Below are 23176 nucleotides of genomic sequence, written 5' to 3'. Positions count from 1 at the left end.
GTGTTAATTTAAGGTTAGTCATAAGGTTAGCAGTGTGGTCAGGGTTTAAAATCTAATTTTAATAAAATAAATTGTAGAAATATGCGGGGTGTTGACTTTGTGGCGGTGGTAACTAGTGACGACCAGGCACAACTCCGCTAGTTTTTTTCTCAAAGTTGCCGGGATGTCACGTGTCCTACTTACGTCAGTAGACTCGTAACAACCCAAATACTGCGAAACGTATGTTCGAGCAAATAAGCCATTACATTTACTGTTAACCAAATTCGACACTCGTTGACCCCCTCCACAAAAACTCCTCGCTATGGAGAGCAAAAAAAACTAAACAAACGAAGAGCGCCACCTGCTGGAGAACACTTATCCCTCTCGCTTTGCATCTTCCTCTCGGTCAAGTCCAGCAAAGCCTGTAATGTCAATGAGTCTCACGAAACTAAGACAGCAATTTAGAAATGATCCAATTGTTTAGCTAACGAGATATATATATTTATACATTCGGTGGAGAAATGTATTTACTCAAGCAAATAGCTATTGCAGCAATATAGCTACTTAGACAATAAGTTCACATTTCTGGAATATTTCCAAAGATCTTTGTTTTGAAAAAACGATTAGCTTGCTGGCTAGCGAAGTTACCAGTGAAAACAACTGTTATAAGGCTGTATTCGGGACGTCTGAGAGAAACAAACTGTCAGCTACAGCAAGGTTATCAGTTGTTTCCTGGGCGAGGACAAGACAAGTGCTACAACTTTCTGCATCAGCTCTTCGTGCTGAGCCAGGCCTCAACCATGGCAGGTGGTAAGTACACAGACAGAGCAGCTAAACTGAATTCTATGCTGCATTCTTAACAAAGTGGGAAGGTGGTAATTATCAATTGTGACGTTATAAATTCAAATTGAATGCATACTTTGAACTCATTGAAAAACGCCGATTGTCTAATGGCTAAGCTGCTTCATCCATAAACCAAAAGTGCGGCTTTCATGCCTGTAAACAAATTAGTGTTCAAAAACCACATGAATAGATTACTTTTTTTAAATAATGTTTGTTGGTAAATTTAACTGCTGAAAATACTGTTGAGGCTATTTCCTTAGGTCAGCATGTGGGAGAAGTTGGAGCTCAGGGATGATATGAGTTTCCCACTAGTAATATGGCGCATTTAAAACAACTGGGAACTCTGAAAAAAGAGTGACGTCAGTGATCTTCGGGGCCGGATCTCGGAGCTCTAGAAAGAGAGGCCCGAGTTGGTTGACCGTTCAAATAGATTTTTCCCAGCTGGAGCTCGTTTTTTTCAGAGTTTCCAGTTACTAAAGCACATTTCATTCGTAGGCCTATCTGTACTGGCAAAAAAAATCTACTACTCACCGGGAGCCTCTTAGGATCGCTCACCGTTGGCCCATCCTCAACTTTCTTCACAGGTATAGCATAGGACACCTTCTGTACAACTCTGACCCTGGCAACCTCAACCTGCCTCTCCAGCACAGGACACTTGCACGGTATACCGGTACTACTGTACTATGGTGGCGAGGGGGGGATGCAGACCTTGATCAGTCTTCTGTTGTTACATTTTTACATGTATTTTTTAAACATTTAACCTTCATTTAACTAGGCAAGTAAGTTAAGAACAAATTCTTATTTTACAATGACGGCCTTACCGGGGAACAGTGTGTTAACTGCCTTGTTCAGGGGCAGAAGGACAGATTTTTACCTTGTCAGCTTGGGATTCGATCAACAACGCTCTAACCACTAGGCTACCTCCTGCCCCATTTGATATATTGGAGCAGCGCACAGAGCGAGCAAAGTTCATAGCCTACATTGTATATAATTTCATCCCTGGTATAACCAAGAGCACATGGTGTATGGAGCAATTTCAGTGCCAACAGAAATTGTATTTGAATTCCATAAGTCTGCATTTGTATTAGGATATTGAATTTGAATTTATTGTTTTTATTTGTAATACACAAATGTAATCATTTAATTCATAAATTGAACTTGTATTTCATGATTTGAAACTAAATTGAGTGAATATTGCATTCCGTTTTCAAATTAAATTTTAACATTCAAATTCAATATTTATGTATTCAGTTTCAGAATGGTAGATTTTGTATTCATTGTCTTTGTGGCAAGTTTACAAACTATAATTTCAAATTTATCGAATTTTCATATAATCAACTTCTCAAATGCATTCAGATGAAGTTTTAAATTCAGTTCTCTTAATTCAGATTCAAAACCAGAGACAACATCTTTGCCAACCATGAAAGGTAGAGGAGAACAGAGAATCAAAGCTTTCTGTGGTAAACGGAAGCTTCTGGGGCTTTCTGAAGCCAATGTAGCATGTTGAATTTATTTTCTTATGAATTTAGCTTTAGCATTCTAACCGTTTCGGCTATATACGATTATGACCCCATTCCTGAAAGCTAAGACTCTTTCTGTTCCACTCTATGATGATCACAGGTCGTACTAGAAGGGAGTGTCACAAAAATAATTTGGCCTCCATAGGAATACAGTTGAATAGCAATGTCATAAACCTTCTAAGGATAGCTTTTCAGCTCCCTATTTAATCTTGCTCTTGTGACTGACTGGGTTCGAACCAGGTTTCCTGAATGTCACAAGACTGTGTTAGCCCACTTAGCTAAAGCCCATAGGGATGAGTCGAGCAAGGTTACTCGTCAAAAGAGCGTGGTTCATCGAACCACCTCAGTTACAGTTCACCCCACTTTGACCTCACACTCAGTGATCATGGCACCAATATACCCTACTGGGTTTTAATATCAGGCCTACTGCATAACAACATTTTCTGAGGCAAAAAGAAGCAGAAGGATCTGTGCACCCCATTTAATGAGAGTGCAACAGAGGTGGTTTGGTGATCCATGCTTATGTAATGAGCATCCTTGCCAGAGACCTACAGATTTGTGTTAGATTGACCGATGGGGTTCTAACCCAGGTCTCCTGTGTACCAAACAATGCAACTTTTCAGGTCTCAGACATGTTACTCATCACACAAGCGTGATGACCGAACCACCTGTGTTACACTTCACCCACCTTTGAGATCCATCCAAGTCACAGGACCAATGCCTAGGCTTTAGCTCAACAGTTTTGACCTAGTAAGTCACATGCTAACCTTATAATGACTATCCTTGCTGGAGACTTGAAACTAACACATCTAACACATGTCAAACTAACATGTCTTCAGGTCTCAGGCAAGGTTTTCATCACATAAGCATGGATCCCCAAACTACGCTCTTTTGATGAGTAAGCTTGTTGGATCTTAGTTATTAGTGTAGCAGATGGACATCTGTGAACCTCACTCATCAGCCTGATGTGTCACCTGTTGCGCAATTAAATAATGCCTTTTTTAATAGCACGATGTGTTGGAATGCTTCTGGAGGGCGGTTAGAAGTGCTGAGTTCGAGTCTCCATATGAGCTGAATCAGGGGGAAGCAGTACTAGCCAAGCAGGCAGCGTGAAGCCTTTACAGTGGAGCCACTGGACCTGGATCTACAGTTGCACTTGTTCAACCACTGGGGTCTCTGGGGAGTGAGTTTAGGGGGTGAATGTAGCTAATGGGGATCTGTGAAACTCACTCCGTGTCTCCCCTTGCGCAATTGAAGAAGGCCTTTTTCAATAGCATGGTGGGTTGGAACACTTCAGGTGGGTGGTCATGTGTGTTTGTGAGGCAGATGTCCCGAGTTCAAGTCTTGGTATGAGCTGAATCAGGGGAAAGCTGTACTTGTTAAGCATTTAAATTTTTGTAATTTAGCAGACACTCTTATCCATAACGATATACAGGAGTAATCAGGGTTAAGTGCATTGTTCAAGGGCTCTTCAACAGATTTTTCACCTAATACGCTTGGGGATTCGAACCAGAAACTTTTTGGTTATTGGCCCAACAATCTTAACTGCTAGGCTACCTGCCTAGCAGCAGCGTGTCGTCATTTAAATGAATGTCCTGAACTTATCCCTATAGCCTTTAGCTAAGTGTGCTAACACAGTCTTGTAAAATATAGGAGACCTGGTTCGAACCCAGTCAGTCACAAGAGTAAGATTAAATATGGAGTGAAAAGGCTATCCTTAGAAGGGCTTTAACAGGTCTATTCAACTACTTACTGTATATTCTTATGGGGGCCAAACTGTGGTTTTTGTGACACTCCCTTCTAAGTTGGCCTGTGATCATAGAGGGAAACAGAAGGAGTCTCTTGTTCCAGAGTCTTACCAAAACGGTTCAAACGCTCGAGCCAAATTCACGGGAAGAAAATTAATTAAACATGCCACATAGGTTTCAGAAACCACCAGAAGCTCCTGTTTTATCACAGTAACTGTTTGATTCTATCTGTTCTATTCTACTTTTCCTTGCTGGCAAAGTACCAGGATGTTGTCTCTGGTTTTGAATCCGAATTTAGAGAACTGAATATGATAAGTTGAATATATGAAATTTTGATACACTTGAAGTTATAGTTTGTAAACTTGATACACAGACATTGAATATCTACCATACTGAATATATAAATATTTAATTTTAGAATTAAAACTGAATGCAATATTCACTCAATTCACTTTCAAATAATGAAATACAAGTTAAATTAATTATTTAAATTATACAAAATAAGAAAATGATCAAATTCAATATCCTAATACAAATGTGAAATTATGGAATTCAAATACTATTAATGTTTACACTGAAATCGCTCCATACACAGGCCAGTTTGATAGGCTTTGCAAGTTCGCTGTCCCACAGCCGTGCCAGAGTGGAAAAACAGCTTTGCAACATTCATGCTTGCAGCTTTACATAAAAATATGACTCCTATTACTGGAGCTACCTTTTTGTCCCCTGTGTGATTTTGCATGCATTTGATATAATTTCACAAACCATGTCTTAGGACGTTTTTAAACTAATCCCAGGCCTCTAATTATTGTTTTGATAACAACGTTGTTCAGTTACCTAGCTATCTAACAACCTGGTAACTTGACAGTAGGTCTAGACAAATTTGATTGGTACAGGAAGGAAAATGATCTGCTATGAGCTTCAAAGGTAGGATTCATATAGGCCTAATGTAAGCCTAAATTATAAAATATCTATCGCTTTCTGGTGCTCCTTACATTCTGTTTGGTGCCTTTTACAGTTGGGAGCAGTGTCAATGGTTGGTGGGAGAGAGATGGAGTGGTGTGTGTTTATGAGAGTGATGGAGAGAGTGTGTGTGTGTGTTAACTGAAGAGTAAAGGTTCCATGCAGTGCTTTCACCATATTGACACAATGACATGCAGGTCATTATGCATGAATATTCCTTACTCTCAATCCTCAAGCAAAATCACAGGTAGGCCTTTGCAAATATGAGCAAATGAACAATTATATGCAGTATTCTATTATACAGTGTGCAGTTAAATTCAATATGTGTTGTATTGAGTAGAAGTGTGAATATCAGTGACAGGTTTTTTTGTTTGGCACATGTGCATGTTTAGACAACAGGTACAACAAGTGTCAGGGACGGGGTGAACAGGACATTAGACCAATCTGGATCCCCCCCCCAGTGATCTTGTGATACTACCCGGTATCATGATACTTGGCCTGGTATATTGTTAGTAAAATGTTGGTATTGTGACAACACGACTTCTGATCCCCAGCAACATGGGCACCCCTACAGTTAACACATCCCACTTCTTTCACTGATACTACACATTGCTTTGTCTCGTGCATACTTCTCACATCTAGGAATCTCCCTCCTACACCCTGCTGAAACCATGACCATAAGCTTGGCACCTGAAATACCATAGTGGGTTTGGCACAAAACCTTGTACGGGATAACTGATATATCCTAGCATTACTTTGTCAGGTAAAGACTTAGCATCAAAACTCAAAAGGACAGACGGTGACTCTTCTATTCCACCATGCTCGCCACCGGGTCTGAGTCGCACCAAATGGCGAGCGTCACACCGGGAATTTTCGACTTCAGTTGATCTAACTCCATCCTTACCACTACCCCAGTAATCACTATTTTCAATGGGGCCCTGTTCCTGAGAGCAAAGCAAGTAACAGTTATTGTCCAGCATGACCAGCAGAGCTTGAAAGAAAAGCACAGAGGAAGGAATAAGAACCTGAGGAATTACCAATAACAATCCTCCCATTCTCAGGTTAAGGACTGTTAGATAGTTTTGGCATCATTTGTCTTCGTTGCCTGCCATAGACTTGGGGCTTTTGGGTGCTGTATTTTTTTCCATTGGAAAAATGTAGGCCTCTGTTTCTAGCCGTGTAGCTACACTTCAGGGAGGGAGAGGGAGAGGGGGAGAAGTCAGCACCCAGCATTGTAATCCATGAGGAGACTGCGTGGCAGGTTGACCACCTGTTACGCAAGTGCAGCATCAAAAGGACCTTGTGGCTGCAAGGAACCAAAGTAAGTTGCTAGGTAGCGTTAAATTGATCTTATAAAAAAACAATCAATCTTCACAATCACTAGTTAACTACACATGGTTGATGATATTACTAGGTTAACTAGCTTGTTCTGTGTTGCATATAATCAATGCGGTGCCTGTTAATTTATCATCGAATCACCCTACTTCAACTTGATGATTTAACAAAAGTGCATTCGAGAAAAAAGCACAATCGTTGAGTAATGTACCTAACCATAAACATCAATGCCTTTAAAATCAATACACAAGTATATCTTTTTTAAAACCTGCATATGTAGTTAAAATAAAGTCATGTAAGCAGGCAATATTAACTAGGGAATTTGTGTCACTTATCTTGCGTTCAGTGCAAGCAGAGTCAGGGTATATGCAGCAGATTGGGCTACCTGGCTCGTTGCAAACTGTTGAAAGGCCATTTCTTCGTAACAAAGACCATAATTAATTTGCCTGAATTTTACATAATGATGACATAACATTGAAGGTTGTGCAATGTAACAGTAATATTTAGACTTAAGGTTGCCACTAGAGGTCGACCAATTATGATTTTTCAACACCGATACTGTAATGTTCTGGGTGTAGCTGGTGCAGAGGAGTCAGATCCGTGAGGAAGTCCACCGATGGGTGCGACCACGGCCGTTGTGGAACGGGCTGTAACTTCCCTCTGGGCAGGTGCCTAGGTGCCTTGCACTGGGCGCACACCGAGCAGGAGGAAACATAAACCCTCACGTCCTTGGCCAAGGTGGACCACCAGTACTTCCCACTAAGACAGCGCACTGTCCGACCAGCGACGTGTGACTTGTGGGCCCAATAGATCAAACTGTCGCGGACAGCAGACGGAACGTACAGACGCCCAGCTGGACACTGGGGAGGAGTGGGCTCTGTACGTAACGCCCGCTCGATGTCCGTGTCCAGCTCCCACTCCACCGGTGCCACCAGGCAAGAGGCCGGATGTATGGGAGTGTGATCTATGGACCGCTCCTCTGTGTCATACATCCGGGACAGTGCGTCTGCCTTAGCGTTCTGGGAACCTGGTCTGTAGGACAGGGTGAAAACAAAACGGGTAAAGAACATGGCCCACCTTGCCTGGCGAGGGTTCAGTCTCCTCGCCGCCCGGATGTACTCCAGATTGCGGTGGTCAGTCCAGATGAGAAAAGGGTGTTTAGCCCCCTCAAGCCAACGTCAAATCAAAATCAAATCAAAGCAAATTTTATTTGTCACATACACATGGTTAGCAGATGTTAATGCGAGTGTAGCGAAATGCTTGTGCTTCTAGTTCCGACAATGCAGTCATGACCAACAAGTAATCTAACTAACAATTCCAAAACTACTGTCTTATACACAGTGTAAGGGGATAAATAATATGTACATAAGGATATATGAATGAGTGATGGTACAGAGCAGCATAGGCAAGATACAGTAGATGGTATCGAGTACAATTTATACATATGAGATGAGTATGTAAACAAAGTGGCATAGTTAACCTGTTAAGTGGACCCTCTACTTTTTCGAACATTCTGTTAAAAATCGCGCAACATTTCAGCGCCCTGCTACTCATGCCAGGAATATAGTATATGCATATGATTAGTATGTGTGGATAGCAAACACTCTGACGTTTCTAAAACTGGTTAAATCACGGCTGTGACTTTAACAGAGCGTGAGTTTCATCGAATAGCGCAGGAAAACCTGATCACTGAAAATGGAAATAAATATCCTTGCGCTTACTTCCAGGAATTGTTTAAAGTGAACCGAATTACATGAGACCGAGGTTTCAGCGCCTACAGCTACCACACGTTGTCTAGAGTCTTGTCATTTGATTCGCAATTGATTCTTGGTCTAACCGGTTCAAGGGAACTCCTTCCCTCCGTTCTCCGACCGGATGTTTTGGTCGAGCTCCGTCGGCCATGTTTTTTTTCCAGACGACACCTATAGAAGTTACATCGCCTCCTGATGAATTTTATCGCTTATTAACGTGTACTAATACCTAAAGTTGCATTACAAAAGTATTTCGAAGTGTTTTGTGAAAGTTTATCGTCGACTTTTTGAATTAAAAAAAATGACGTTACGTTATGAAACGCTCTTTTTTTTTTGTTTATCATACAGTCTACATAGAACGATATATAGGCTATATATGGACCGATTTAATCGAAAAAAAGACCCAATAGTGATTATGGGACATCTAGGAGTGCCAACAAAGAAGATGGTCAAAGGTAATGAATGTTTTATATTTTATTGTGCGGTTTGTGTAGCGCAGAATATGCTAATTATTTTGTTTACGTCCCCTGCGGGTCTTTTGTGGTGTTACATGCTATCAGATAATAGCTTCTCATGCTTTCGCCGAAAAGCATTTTAAAAATCTGACTTGTTGCCTGGATTCACAACGAGTGTAGCTTTAATTCAATACCCTGCATGTGTATTTTAATGAACGTTTGAGTTTTAACTAATACTATTAGCATTTAGCGTAGCGCATTTGCATTTCCAGAGCTCTAGATGGGACGCCTGCGTACCAGGTAGGAGCAAGTGGTTAAAGTGGCTAGTGATACATAAGGATGCAGTCGATGATATAGAGTACAGTATATACGTATGCATATGAGATGAATAATGTAGGGTAAGTAACATTATATAAGGTAGCATTGTTGAAAGTGGCTAGTGATATATTTACATCATTTCCCATCAATTCCCATTATTAAAGTGGCTGGAGTTGAGTCAGTGTCAGTGTGTTGGCAGCAGCCACTCAATGTTAGTGGTGGCTGTTTAACAGTCTGATGGCCTTGAGATAGAAGCTGTTTTTCAGTCTCTCGGTCCCAACTTTGATGCACCTGTACTGACCTCGCCTTCTGGATGATAGCCTTCTGGGTGAACAGGCAGTGGCTCGGGTGGTTGATGATCTTTATGGCCTTCCTGTAACATCGGGTGGTGTAGGTGTCCTGGAGGGCAGGTAGTTTGCCCCCGGTGATGCGTTGTGCAGACCTCACTACCCTCTGGAGAGCCTTACGGTTGAGGGCGGAGCAGTTGCCGTACCAGGCGGTGATACAGCCCGCCAGGATGCTCTCGATTGTGCATCTGTAGAAGTTTGTGAGTGCTTTTGGTGACAAGCCGAATTTCTTCAGCCTCCTGAGGTTGACGAGGCGCTGCTGCGCCTTCTTCACGATGCTGTCTGTGTGAGTGGACCAATTCAGGATGTCTGTGATGTGTATGCCGAGGAACTTAAAACTTGCTACCCTCTCCACTACTGTGCCATCGATGTGGATAGGGGGGTGTTCCCTCTGCTGTTTCCTGAAGTCCACAATCATCTCCTTAGTTTTGTTGACGTTGAGTGTGAGGTTATTTTCCTGACACCACACTCCGAGGGCCCTCACCTCCTCCCTGTAGGCCGTCTCGTCGTTGTTGGTAATCAAGCCTACCACTGTTGTGTCGTCCGCAAACTTGATGATTGAGTTGGAGGCGTGCGTGGCCACGCAGTCGTGGGTGAACAGGGAGTACAGGAGAGGGCTCAGAACGCACCCTTGTGGGGCCCCAGTGTTGAGGATCAGCGGGGAGGAGATGTTGTTGCCTACCCTCACCACCTGGGGGCGGCCCGTCAGGAAGTCCAGTACCCAGTTGCACAGGGCGGGGTCGAGACCCAGGGTCTCGAGCTTGATGACGAGCTTGGAGGATACTATGGTGTTGAATGCCGAGCTGTAGTCGATGAACATCATTCTCACATAGGTATTCCTCTTGTCCAGATGGGTTAGGACAGTGTGCAGTGTGGTTGAGATTGCATCGTCTGTGGACCTATTTGGGCGGTAAGCAAATTGGAGTGGGTCTAGGGTGTCAGGTAGGGTGGAGGTGATATGGTCCTTGACTAGTCTCTCAAAGCACTTCATGATGACTGAAGTGAGTGCTACGGGGCGGTAGTCGTTTAGCTCAGTTACCTTAGCTTTCTTGGGGAACAGGAACAATGGTGACCCTCTTGAAGCATGTGGGAACAGCAGACTGGTATAGTTTTGATTGAATATGTCCGTAAACACACCGGAGAGCTGGTCTGCGCATGCTCTGAGGGCGCGGCTGGGGATGCCGTCTGGGCCTGCAGCCCTGCGAGGGTTAACACGTTTAAATGTCTTACTCACCTCGGCTGCAGTGAAGGAGAGTCCGCATGTTTTCGTTGCAGGCCGTGTCAGTGGCACTGTATTGTCCTCAAAGCGGGCAAAATTTTTATTTAGTCTGCCTGGGAGCAAGACATCCTGGTCCATGACTGGGCTGGATTTCTTCTTGTAGTCCGTGATTGACTGTAGACCCTGCCACATGCCTCTTGTGTCTGAGCCGTTGAATTGAGATTCTACTTTGTCTCTGTACTGACGCTTAGCTTGCTTGATAGCCTTGCGGAGGGAATAGCTGCACTGTTTGTGTTCGGTCATGTTACCAGTCACCTTGCCCTGATTAAAAGCAGTGGTTCGCACTTTCAGTTTCACGCGAACGCTGCCATCAATCCACGGTTTCTGTTTAGCGAATGTTTTAATCGTTGCTATGGGAACGACATCTTCAACGCACATTCTAATGAACTCGCACACCGAATCAGCGTATTCGTCAATATTGTTATCTGATGCAATACGAAACATATCCCAGTCCACTTGATGGAAGCAGTCTTGGAGTGTGGAGTCAGCTTGGTCGGACCAGCGTTGGACAGACCTCAGCGTGGGAACCTCATGTTTTAGTTTCTGTCTGTAGGCAGGGATCAACAAAATGGAGTCGTGGTCAGCTTTTCCGAAAGGGGGGCGGGGCAGGGCCTTATATGCGTCGCGGAAGTTAGAGTAACAATGATCCAAGGTTTTTCCACACCTGGTTGCGCAATCGATATGCTGATAAAATTTAGGGAGTCTTGTTTTCAGATTAGCCTTGTTAAAATCCCCAGCTACAATGAATGAGTCTACATTTGATTGTGAGGAATTCTAAATCAGGTGAACAGAAGGATTTGAGTTCCTGTATGTTTCTTTCATCACACCATGTCTCGTTAGCCATAAGGCATACGCCCCCGCCCCTCTTCTTACCAGAAAGGTGTTTGTTTCTGTCGGCGCGATGCGTGGAGAAACCCGCTGGCTGCACCGCCTCGGATAGCGTCTCTCCAGTGAGCCATGTTTCCGTGAAGCAAAGAACATTACAGTCTCTGATGTCCCTCTGGAATGCTACCCTTGCTTGGATTTCATCAACCTTGTTGTCAAGAGACTGGACATTGGCGAGAAGAATGCTAGGGAGTGGTGCACGATGTGCCCGTCTCCGGAGTCTGACCAGAAGACCGCCTCGTTTCCCTCTTTTTCGGGGTCGTTTTTTTTGTGTCGCTGCATGGGATCCATTCCATTGTCCTGTTTGAAAGGCAGAACACAGGATCCGCGTCGCGAAAAACATATTCTTGGTCGTACTGATGGTGAGTTGATGCTGATCTTATATTCAGTAGTTCTTCTCGACTGTATGTAATGAAACCTAAGATGACCTGGGGTACTCCACGCCTTCAGAGCCTTGACAACAGCCAACAGCTCCCGGTCCCCCACATCATAGTTTCACTCCACCGGGCTGAGCTTCTTCAAAAAGAAAGTACAGGGGCGGAGCTTTGGTGGCGTACCCGAGCACTTAGAGAGCATGGCCCCTATCCCAGCCTCGGACGCGGTCACCTCTACAATGAATGCCAAAGAGGGATCTGGATGAGCCAGCACGGGAGCTGAGCAGAGCCCTCAGGTGACCAAAAGCCCTGTCCGCTGCAGTCGCACCGGTTCCCCCTTCAGCAGTGACCTAATGGGAGCCGCTACCTGACCAAAGCCCCAGATAAACCTCCGGTAGTAGTTGGCAAACCCTAGAAACCGCTGCACTTCCTTCACCGTGGTGGGAGTCGGCGAATTACGCACGGCTGAAATGCGCTCACTCTCCATCTCCACCCTTGAAGTGGAAATGCGGTACCCCTAAACACCTCCCGAGCACTTTCATGACCACCCCTTGAGAGCCCTCTGTTGCCACGAAATAGTGTGGTCATGACCGGCCAACCAGGGTAGGCCCAGCACCACAGGAAATGCAGGGGAATCAATAAGGGAAATAATAATTCTGTCCTTGTGACCCTCCTGCCCTCCATGCCCAGTGGAGCGGTGGCCTCCCTAACTAGCCCTGACCCTAATGGTCGAACTATCTAGGGGAAAATGCTCTGTCAATAAAATTCCCAGCTGCGCCTGAATCTACGAGCGCCTTATGCTGGGAATGCGGGGAAAACTCAGGAAAATTTATTAAAAAAACATGTGAGCAACAGGGGGCTCTGAGTGAGCCTGGTGCCGACTTACCTGGGGTGACATGAGAGTGCCCTGCCTGCTGCCTCGACTCCCAGAGGAACCTCCCCAGCACCGACCAGCAGTGTGCCGGGTTTCCAGCAGGTTATCCAGCCAGATGGACAGGTCCACCAGCTGGTCAAACCTGAGAGTGGTCTCCATGCAGTCCAACTCCCGATGTATGTCCTCGCGCAGACTGCACCGGTAGTGATCGATCAGGGCCCTGTCGTTCTATCCCGCGCTGGCGGCCAGGGTCCAGGAGTCCTAGGCGAACTCCTGTGCGCTCCTCGTCCTCTGCGTCAGGTGGAACAGACGTTCACCCGCCGCTCTACCCTCAGACGGCGGTCGAAAACTGCCGGCGGGTGAACTCTGCTTCCTCCCATACGGCGTTGGCCTACTCCAGGGCTTTCCCTGAGAGACACGAGACGAGGGCGACACGACGGTCGCCAGGAGGAGTTCCAGCTGGAGCAGGAACCCCTGGCATCCGGCAGCCATCCCATCATACTCCCTCGGGAGCTCGAGTCGAATCCCACTGGGACCGGGTGAAGAGGGGTGAACAGTGGTGCTTGTTGTAGTGGTGCCGGTGGAGGCGCTGGAAGAAGTCCTCCTCTCTCCCATCTGTCCATCGTCTGCAGCACGCGATCCATGGCGGTGCCGAGATGTTGCAACATGGTCGCATGCTGCTGGACGCGCTCCTCGACCGCCAAAGGGGGGTTGTCTGCTCCTGCTGACTCCATTTTTGAGGTGCGTGGTTCTGTAATGGTCTGGGTGTAGCTGGTGCAGAGGAGTCAGGCGCCGGACAGCAGAGATGAGTAACACAAGTAACTTTACTCAAATATTACAATAACATGTCATAATACCGAGCCCACAATAACGGACCGAACATACATAAAACAATCACGCACAAAAACCATGGGGAAAACAGAGGGTTAAATAATGAACATGAAATTGGGGAATTGAAACCAGGTGTGTAAGACAAAACAAATAGAAAATGAAAAGTGGATCGGCGATGGCTAGAAGGCCGGTGACGATGAACGCCGCCCGAACAAGGAGAGGGACCGACTTTGGCGAAAGTCATGACAGATACCGATTTATTGGACCAAAAAAAATCAGATACCGATTAATCGGACGATTTAAATATATATATATATATATATATATATGTTTATATAATATTTAAAAAATATATAAAATGATCAAAAAATGTTTAGAAAAACAAATATTTATTTATTTGTTATAATGACAATTACAATAATACCGAATGAACACTTATTTTAATATAATATATCAATAAAATAAATTTAGCCTCAAATAAAAAATGAAACTTGTTCAATTTGGTTTAAATAATGCAAAAACAAAGTGTTGGAGAAGAAAGCAAAAGTGCAATATGTGCAATGTAAAAAAGCTAACGTTTAAGTTCCTTCCTCAGAACATGAGAACATATGAAAGCTGGTGGTTCCTTTTAACACGAGTCTTCAATATTCCAAGGTAAGAGGTTTTAGGTTGTAGTTATTATAGGACTATTTCTCTCTCTACCATTTTGTATTTCATATACCTTTTACTATTGGATGTTCTTATAGGCACTTTAGTATTGCCAGTGTAACAGTATAGCTTCCGTCCCTCTCCTCGCCCCTACCTGGGCTCGAACCAGGAACACATCGATAACAGCCACCCTCGAAGCATCATTACCCATCGCTCCACAAAGCAAGGGGAGAGCTTGCAGAGCAAGGGGAACAACTGCTTCAAGGTCTCAGAGCGAGTGCAGTCACCGATTGAAACGCTATTAGCGCGCACCCAGCTAGCTAGCCATTTCACATCGGTTACACCAGCCTAATCTCGGGAGTTGATAGGCTAGAAGTCATAAACAGCTCAATGCTTGAAGCACAGCGAAGAGCTGCTGGCAAACACACAAATGTGCTGTTTGAATTAATGCTTACGAGCCTGCTGCTGCCTACCACCGCTCAGTCAGACTGCTCTATCAAATATCAAACCATAGACTTAATTATAACATAATAACACACAGAAATACGAGCCTTAGGTCATTAATATGGTCAAATCCGGAAACTATCATTTCGAAAACAAAACATTTATTCTTTCAGTGAAATATGGAACAGTTCAAACAGTTCTATTTTTGTTTCATCAGACCAGAGGGCATTTCTCCAAAAAGTACGACCTTTGTCCCCATGTGCAGTTGCTAACCGTAGTCTTGTCTTTTTTATTGTGGTTTTGGAACAGTGGCTTCTTCCTTGCTGAGCGGCCATTCAAGTTATGTCGATATAGGTCTTGTTTTACTGTGGATATAGATACTTTTGTACTTTTTCCTCCAGCATCTTCACAGGGTCCATTGCTGTTGTTCTGGGATTGATTTGCACTTCTCGAACCAAAGTATGTTCATCTGTAGGAGACAGAACGCGTCTCCTTCCTGAGCGGTATGACATCTGCGTGGTCCCATGGTGTTCATACTTGCGTACTATTGTTTGTACAGATGAATGTGGTACCTTCAGGCGTTTGGAAATTGCTCCCAAGGATGAACCAGACTTGTGGAGGTCTACAATTTTTTTTCTGAGGTCTTGGCTGATTTCTTTAGATTTTCCCATGATGTCAAGCAAAGAGAAACTGAGTTTGAACGTAGGCCTTGAAATACATCCACAGGTACAGTTCCAGTTGACTCAAATTATGTCAATTCGCCTATCAGAAGCTTCTAAAGCCATGACATTTTCTGGAATTTTTCAAGCTGTTTAAAGCCAACTTAGTGTATGTAAACTTCTAACCCACTGGAATTGTGATACAGTGAATTATAAGTGGAATAATCTGTCTGTAAACAATTGTTGAAAAATTACTTGTGTCATGCACAAAGTAGATGTCCTCACCGACTTGTCAAAGCTATAGTTTGTTAACAAGAAATTTGTGAAGTGGTTGAAAAACGAGTTTTAATGACTGCAACTTAAGTGTATGTAAACTTCCGACTTCAGCTGTATATAAAAATCGGCAAATTAATCGGTGTTGGATTTTTTTTGGTCCTCCAATAATCGGTACCGGCATTGAAAAATCATTCGGTCGACCTCTAGTCTTGATAACCTACCTTGTAAAGGATGTTCTTGTATGGACTGAGAGAGAAACTGTTGATTTTATCTGTGTGGATTCCTGTCTTGTTAAAACATGTTTTTATTTAACTAGGCAAGTCAGTTAAGAACAAATTCTTATTTACAATGACTGCCTACACCGGGCCAAAAGACGCTGGGCCAATTGTGTGCCGCCCTATGGGACTCCCAACCACGACCGGTTGTGATACAGCCTGGATTCAAACCAGGGTGTCTGTAGTGACACCTCAGTCTTGTTGCTAATAACATTGCTTAGTGTTGACATTATTTTCTGATGTTGACATGTATACCACATGACATGAGAACAATTAATAATTATCATATTTTTTTCTCTGGCACTGGAATGAGTTTACACTTCTCTCATTGCTTGTATGGCTCAGTTTCTTGCAGGGCTGTAGGGTGATTTGGCTCTAGATGACAGTGTATTGACATGGCAGAAAGTTTGGAGCATGTCAGGGAGTGCTGAGTTGGTCTGCCTGCCAGGAAAGGTTGTCTAGCTTTTTTCTGCGTCATCACAGGGTATTTATAATCCATAATATCAGGCATGCAGAATTTCATCCACCCCTCTGCCCTGGCTGGTCTGCCTGCCTGCCTTCTCTCCCCAGAGAGATCTTCCAGGAAAGGAGCCTGTGAGCCTACTAGTCTGCTTATAAAGCACTCTGTGTTGGATTCTCCCACACCACCTTAAATTCTCTCATTTGGCTTCCAGCTGTGTCATCCAATTTTTTTGTGGTATTATTTAACAACCGATCAACGATATTTGTCATACATTTTTTTTAGAAGACAAGAAAAACTTTCTGGTGCTCTTGTTGGTGCTGCTGTGCTGTGCTGTACCATGTCTGCTGTGGTGTAGTCGTGTCTCTCTCAGGGCCTACTGCCTGTCACACTGACTGCACTGAAGACTCTAAACTGCAATGCCCTCCTCCTCCGCTGTCTTTCTCCGCATTGGCTCTCGTCAGCTTGTTCCATGGTTGCTGGGGCAACCGAGTAGGATGGGGCCCAGTGGGGCAGGGGGAAACCTTGGGCTGCGTTGTGTCCCGCCCCTGTGCTGCCTCATTGCTGACCTGCTGCTGTGGTTGGGGCTAGGTGGGGGGAGGAACCAGCCCTGCAGACGGACTTCCACAGGCCCGGGATGGGCCCTGCCATCCAGCTGCATTAAAGTCCCCCTAGTGTTAGAGCTAGTGCTAGTGTCACAGCTGCTCCTCCCTGCCGGATATTCTGCAGCTCTGTCTCACTCTGCTCTGACTGTCACAGGAGCACAGGCAGCAAGATGTCATCCTCCTCATCCAACGAGGGCCAAGGGAAGCCCAAGCCCAAATCCCCACTGCACAAGAGAGGGATTCTGCAGAGTACCACCAGCCCTGGTGAGTGGAGAGGTGTGGGTCTAGGGGTTCCCAGAGAGAGGAGTAAAGGAATGCAGAGGTTAAAGGGGGAGGCACATCTGGAGTCGAATTGACACATTTGCTAGTGTAGTAGTGTGAAGACACTCAATGTTAAAGGAAACAAGTGGATATCTTAATGTTCTTTCTCTGATACTCCGTTTTTTGGGGATGAGTTTGTTCTTAGGCCTACGTTCTAATGAGAGTTTTGCAAGCACTTTGACTTGTACTATATTACACTGACTGTGAAGAGGATGTTGTACAAAGTACTGTAAAAAGGGGTTTTCCTTCTGTATTTATTTGAAAAAATATATGCTTGGTAAATGCATGGGTAATCATGGAATGTGGCTTGCCTGATTGTTTCTAATAGCCTAATCAAGGTTGTTATTCACCAACAGCAGCAGATGGAATCGCCAGACAGATTGATTAAAAGTGTGATGTTTTTGTCATTGCTTTAGCATTAAGGTACTGAATCTCCCAGTAATACCCACTGTAGCAACTCAGTGTAGTGACTTGGTTGGCCTGCTGATGATGCTTGACTAGTGTAGGAGAGGCTATGAAGGAGAGAAGTTCAAAGCAGTGTTTAAACCTAAAGGCCCTCCTTGCACACAGTCCTTTTTTTTAAATTCAAGAATGTACTCATAGTGTCCATGTGCATGACACAAGTCTTCCATCCCCTCCATATCTCCTCCAGTGAGCTTGGACAGGGCACAGTGATAGGGGCCCTTTATCTCCTATCATCACAGCCCTCACCATGGAGTCCAAACAGGAAACAACACAACAAATACCTAATATAAATATACATACATAGCACTACATTTACATTTAAATTTAGCCATTCAGCAGACGTTCCTATCCAGAGCGACTCACAGCTAGTGCATTCATATTATGATAGCCAGGCGAGACAACCAAATAGCACAGTCATATCCCAATCACGTTGCATGTCTTGTGTGATACCGATGAGTGTCCGAACTGTGTGCCAACTGCTTGAACAGTCAGTTCGGTACCTTCAACACCTTGCACAAAGACCAACAGTGATTCACTCAAGCTCTCCTCACTTTGAACCAGGAGAGATTGACATGCATGTCATTGACATTCGCTCCTTGTGTACATCATATTTAAAAAAATATGGGGGGGGGGGGTTTGTGTGTGTGTTTGTGTCTCTAAAGTGTGAATAAAACAGTACATAGTATGTTTTTTTGCCTGTACTGTGCTCAATCAATTAATTATACACATTTTAAGTACACCAATGATAATTTTGATGCCAAAATTGTATCAGTTGCTGATTAATGAGCCATGGGTTTTAAGGCAGTATAGAGAACTTCTGGAAATGCTAAATGCTCTAAAAATACACTGTACTCACAATGCATCATCGGGGGGGTCATGAGCAGATGAGCACCTGCATTGTTCTGAATGTTTTTAAATAACATTCTTATTTGCGAGACCCCCCCCCCCCCCATATTTTTTTTGTTATTGACTTGTTAATTGTTTACTCCATGTGTAACTCTGTGTTGTCTGTTCACACTGCTATGCTTTATCTTGGCCAGGTCGCAGTTGTAAATGAGAACTTGTTCTCAACTAGCCTACCTGGTTAAATAAAGGTGAAATAAAAAAATAAAAAAACATGAAAGCTCAATACGAGCTCCTCTGTTTTGGACCAACTGCAATTTGCTTATGTCCTCCTTTGCTGCACCTGACTTGACCACACAACTTGACAATGTTCCAGGTGCAAGAAAACTAGGACCTGTAGGACCTGTCTGGTTGACTGAGATATCAAGAAAGTACTGCAACGCCTTTTCATGGACAGACCTCTTCCCATTTTAGTAACCATTGAGTCTATATGTTTTGACCATGATAGCAGGCTATCTAGGGTGACACCCAGCAATTTAATCTCTTCAACTTGATCAATAGGCACATTATTGAAAATGATGCTTTTCTTTTTGAGATATTTAGCACCAGCCTATTGCTAGTTACCCATTCTAAAAATCACTGGAGTGCAATGTTAAGGGTGTCAGTTATTTAATTTACTGTAGGAGCCGGCGTGTATACTGTTGAGTCGTCAGCGTACATGGACACACAGGCTTTATTCAAGGTCATTGGAAGGTTATTAGTAAACACAGAAAACAATAATGGTCCAAGCTGGCTGCCCTGCGGTACATCACACTCAACCAAATTTGTATTAAAGAAAACCCTCTTGTGTTCTATTGGATAGGTAACTGTCCATCCATTGTGAGGCAGAGGATGTTAATCCGTAACACCTAAGTATTTTCATCAATATGTTATGATCAAGGCTAGCACTGGAGTCCAACAAAACAGCTCCCACAATCTTCATCAGTCATTCCATATAATAACATTGCATTTGGTCAAATACAATTTTTTTCAAAAGTTTGCTAAGCACCAGTAACAGGCTGATTGGTTTGCTGTTTAAACCATTAAAGGGTGCTTTGCTATTTTTGAGCAGCGGAATTACCTTTGCTTCCCTCTAGGCCTGAGGGCACACTGTCTTTTAGGCTTAGATTGAAGATGTGGCTAATAGAAGTCGACATGTATTCCTCTACCAACCTCAGTAATTTACCATCCAGGTTGTCATTCATCATCTATCTATGGGGATTTGGTCGTTTAACATTCAGTTTCTTTATGGGCGCTGCCTGTCAGTATCCGGAAGAAGCAATTTCATAAATGCAGCGGCATGATGTTCCTCATTACACACATCGGACCAACAAATATTTTTCACATCTTTAACATGCGTATCATTGCAAAACCTCTTGTATGATCACTTATACACTATTTTAGGACCAGTCTTTGGAACTTTGGTTTTCTTAGATATGTCTATCTAGTGGGTGTGGATATTGTTTTAGAACAGATTTCTGCAGCATTCGTATGGATATGGTTAATACTTTTTATTGAGCGGACAGCTTGATGAATGAAGCCAGTCAATATTTAGGTCACCCTGAAAGTATACCTCTCTGTTGATATCACATTCATTATCAAGGATTCTACACACATTATCCAGATACTGACTGTTAGCACTTGGTGATCTAGAGCAACTTTCCAAAATAATAGACTGAATCAATCACGAGAGCCTGAAGTAGCTAAGAAGATTCTTTATCAACATTATTTGTTTAAGTTTCCCAAAAAGTTTTGTATGATCCTTCAAATATTGTAGCGGAGTCGGCATGGTGCGGCTATTAAAATAAAAAGATGGTGCCTTCCGGGCTGGGGGCCCTGATCTCCCTACACCTCTCTCTGTGTGGCCAGGATGGCTTATCAGAGGACAGCCTGGCTGGGAGTGGGACAGCACGTCTTCCAGCCCCTCCATATCTCCCCCAGTGAGCTTGGACAGGGCACAGTGATAGGGGCCCTTTATCTCCTATCATCACAGCCCTCACCATGACAATGGCCCCTCTGGCTGTTTATACAAGCGATGCTATGTCACACAGGGGTTGGTTTGACTCTACTGCAATGCGTTCACTCAAAATACAAATAATTCCAGTCACATTGGGAGAGGAAGAGACCATTGAGAGTGGTTCCTTTTTCATGGACTTCTGCAAACCTTGTATTTCTAGCTGGAGGCCGAGGGGCCCTTTAGTTAGTATTTTGTTAGGATTTAGCCATTCAGCAAAGTTCCTATCCAGAGCGACCCACAGCTAGTGAATTCATATTATGATAGCCAGGCGAGACAACCAAATAGCACAGTCGTATCCCAATCACGTATCACATACATAATACAATGCAAAATACAATACAAAATGTATAAAAATGTCTGTGTCTCTTCGCTGTACCAGTCATGCTGTAAGGTGTTCTTTTATTTTTGCATGATTTTTATTGCTAGCTGAGTTACCTGGGGTGGCAGACAGTTCCATGTAATACTGTGTGTTTCCCATCCTCTGTTCTGGACCTGGGGACTGTGAAGAGACCTCTGTTGCATGTCTTATGTGATACAGATGAATGTCTAAACTGTGTGCCAACTGCTTGAACAGTCAGTTCGGTACCTTCAACACCTTGCACAAAGACCAACAGTGATGCACTCAATCTCTCCTCAACTTTGAACCAGGAGAGATTGACATGCATGTCATTGACATTCGCTCCTTGTGTACATCAAAGCTCAATACGAACTGCTCTGTTTTGGACCAACTGCAATTTGCTTATGTCCTCCTTTGCTGCACCTGACTTGACCACACAACTGGACAATGTTCCAGGTGCAAGAAAACTAGGACCTGTAGGACCTGTCTGGTTGACTGAGATATCAAGAAAGTACAACAACGCCTTATCATGGACAGACCTCTTCCCATTTTAGTAACCATTGAGTCTATATGTTTTGACCATGATAGCAGGCTATCTAGGGTGACACCCAGCAATTTAGTCTCTTCAACTTGCTCAATAGGCACATTATTGAAAATTATGCTTTTATTTCTGTGATATTTAGCGCTAGCCTATTGCTAGTTACCCATTCTAAAAATCACTGGATTGCAATGTTAAGGGTGTCAGTTATTTAATTTACTGTAGGAGCCGGCGTGTATACTGTTGAGTCGTCAGCGTACATGGACACACAGGCTTTATTCAAAGTCATTGGAAGGTTATTAGTAAACACAGGAAACAATAATGGTCCAAGCTGGCTGCCCTGCGGTACATCACACTCAACCAAATTTGTATTAGAGAAGCTTCCATTAAAGACGAGGATGTTAATCCATAGCACCATTAAAGGGTGCTCTGCTATTTTTGGGCAGCGGAATTACCTTTGCTTCCCTCTAGGCCTGAGGGCACACTGTCTTTTAGGCTTAGATTGAAGATGTGGCTAATAGAAGTCGACATGTATTCCTCTACCAACCTCAGTAATTTACCATCCAGGTTGTCATTCATCATCTATCTATGGGGATTTGGTCATTTTAACATTCAGTTTCTTTATGGGCGCTGCCTGTCAGTATCCGGAAGAAGCAATTTCATAAATGTAGCGGCAGGATGTTCCTCATTACACACATCGGACCAACAAATATTTTTCACATCTTTAACATACGTATCATTGCAAAACCTCTTGTATGATTGCTTATACACTATTTTAGGACCAGTCTTTAGAACTTTGGTTTTCTTAGATATGGCTATCCAGTGGGTGTGGATATTGTTTTGGATTAGATTTCTGCAGCATTCGTATGGATATGGTTAATACAAGTGGATGATTTGGATCCTGTTCTGTTTGTAAATACCCAGGTAGGTTGACTGATAACCTGAACCAGTTTACAGGCACTGATAACAGTTTGAAGCTTTTTATTGAGTGGACAGCTTGATGAAGCCAGTCAATATTTAGGTCATCCAGAAGGTATACCTCTGTTGATATCACATACATTATCAAGGATTTCACACACGTTATCCAGATACTGACTGTTAGCACTTGGTGGTCTATAGCAACTTCCCACAAGAATAGGCTTTAGATGAGGCAGGTGAACCTGTAGCCATGTTACTTCAACTAGAGGTCGACCAATTAATCGGAATGGTCGATTAATTAGGTCCGATTTCAAGTTTTCATAACAATCGGTAATGGTAATTTTGGGCGCCGATTTGCCAATTTAAAAAAAGAGGATATTTATACCTTTATTTAACTAGGCAAGTCAGCTAAGAACACATTCTTATTTTCAATGACGGCCTAGGAGCGGTGGGTTAACTGCCTCGTTCAGGGGCAGAACGACAGATTTTCAAGTTGTCAGCTCGGGGGATCCAATCTTGCAACCTTACATTTAACTAGTCCATCGCAATAACGACCAGCCTCTCTCTCGTTGCACTACACAGAGACTGCCTGTTACGCGAATGCAGTAAGCCAAGGTAGGTTGCTAGCTAGCATTACATTTATCTTATAAAAAACAATCGATCATAATCACAAGTTAACTACACATGGTTGATGATATTACTAGATATTATCTAGCGTGTCCTGCGTTGCATATAATCTGACTGAGCACACAAGTATCTAAGTATGTGACTGAACGGTGGTAGGCAGAAGCAAGCGTGTAAACATTCATTCAAACAGCACTTTCGTGCA

At 43.6% G+C, this 23176-nt stretch overlaps 1 protein-coding gene across 5 annotated transcripts in view; it reads left to right on the top strand.

Annotated features, from left to right (window-relative positions):
* Positions 1-376: 376 nt before the first annotated feature.
* The window catches only part of LOC124031296 (AMP deaminase 2-like), a 55573-nt gene continuing 32773 nt past the window's right edge, over positions 377-23176 (top strand). For 3 of the 5 annotated variants that reach the window (XR_006838102.1, XM_046342370.1, XM_046342369.1), the window contains exon 1: positions 16857-17133. Coding sequence is in view for 3 of the 5 variants with exons in the window: in XM_046342370.1 (XP_046198326.1) it covers positions 17040-17133 (94 nt within the window). In the remaining 2 variants the exon portion in view is untranslated. Of the gene's footprint in view, positions 790-1271; positions 1407-16856; positions 17134-23176 lie in introns of those variants that run through there. The other 2 variants (XM_046342371.1, XM_046342373.1) reach the window with 2 other exon arrangements.

Source organism: Oncorhynchus gorbuscha, linkage group LG03 (genome assembly GCF_021184085.1).
Source record: "Oncorhynchus gorbuscha isolate QuinsamMale2020 ecotype Even-year linkage group LG03, OgorEven_v1.0, whole genome shotgun sequence".
Classification (NCBI taxonomy): Eukaryota; Metazoa; Chordata; class Actinopteri; order Salmoniformes; family Salmonidae; genus Oncorhynchus; species Oncorhynchus gorbuscha.
This window is presented reverse-complemented; position numbering and strand designations above follow the sequence as displayed.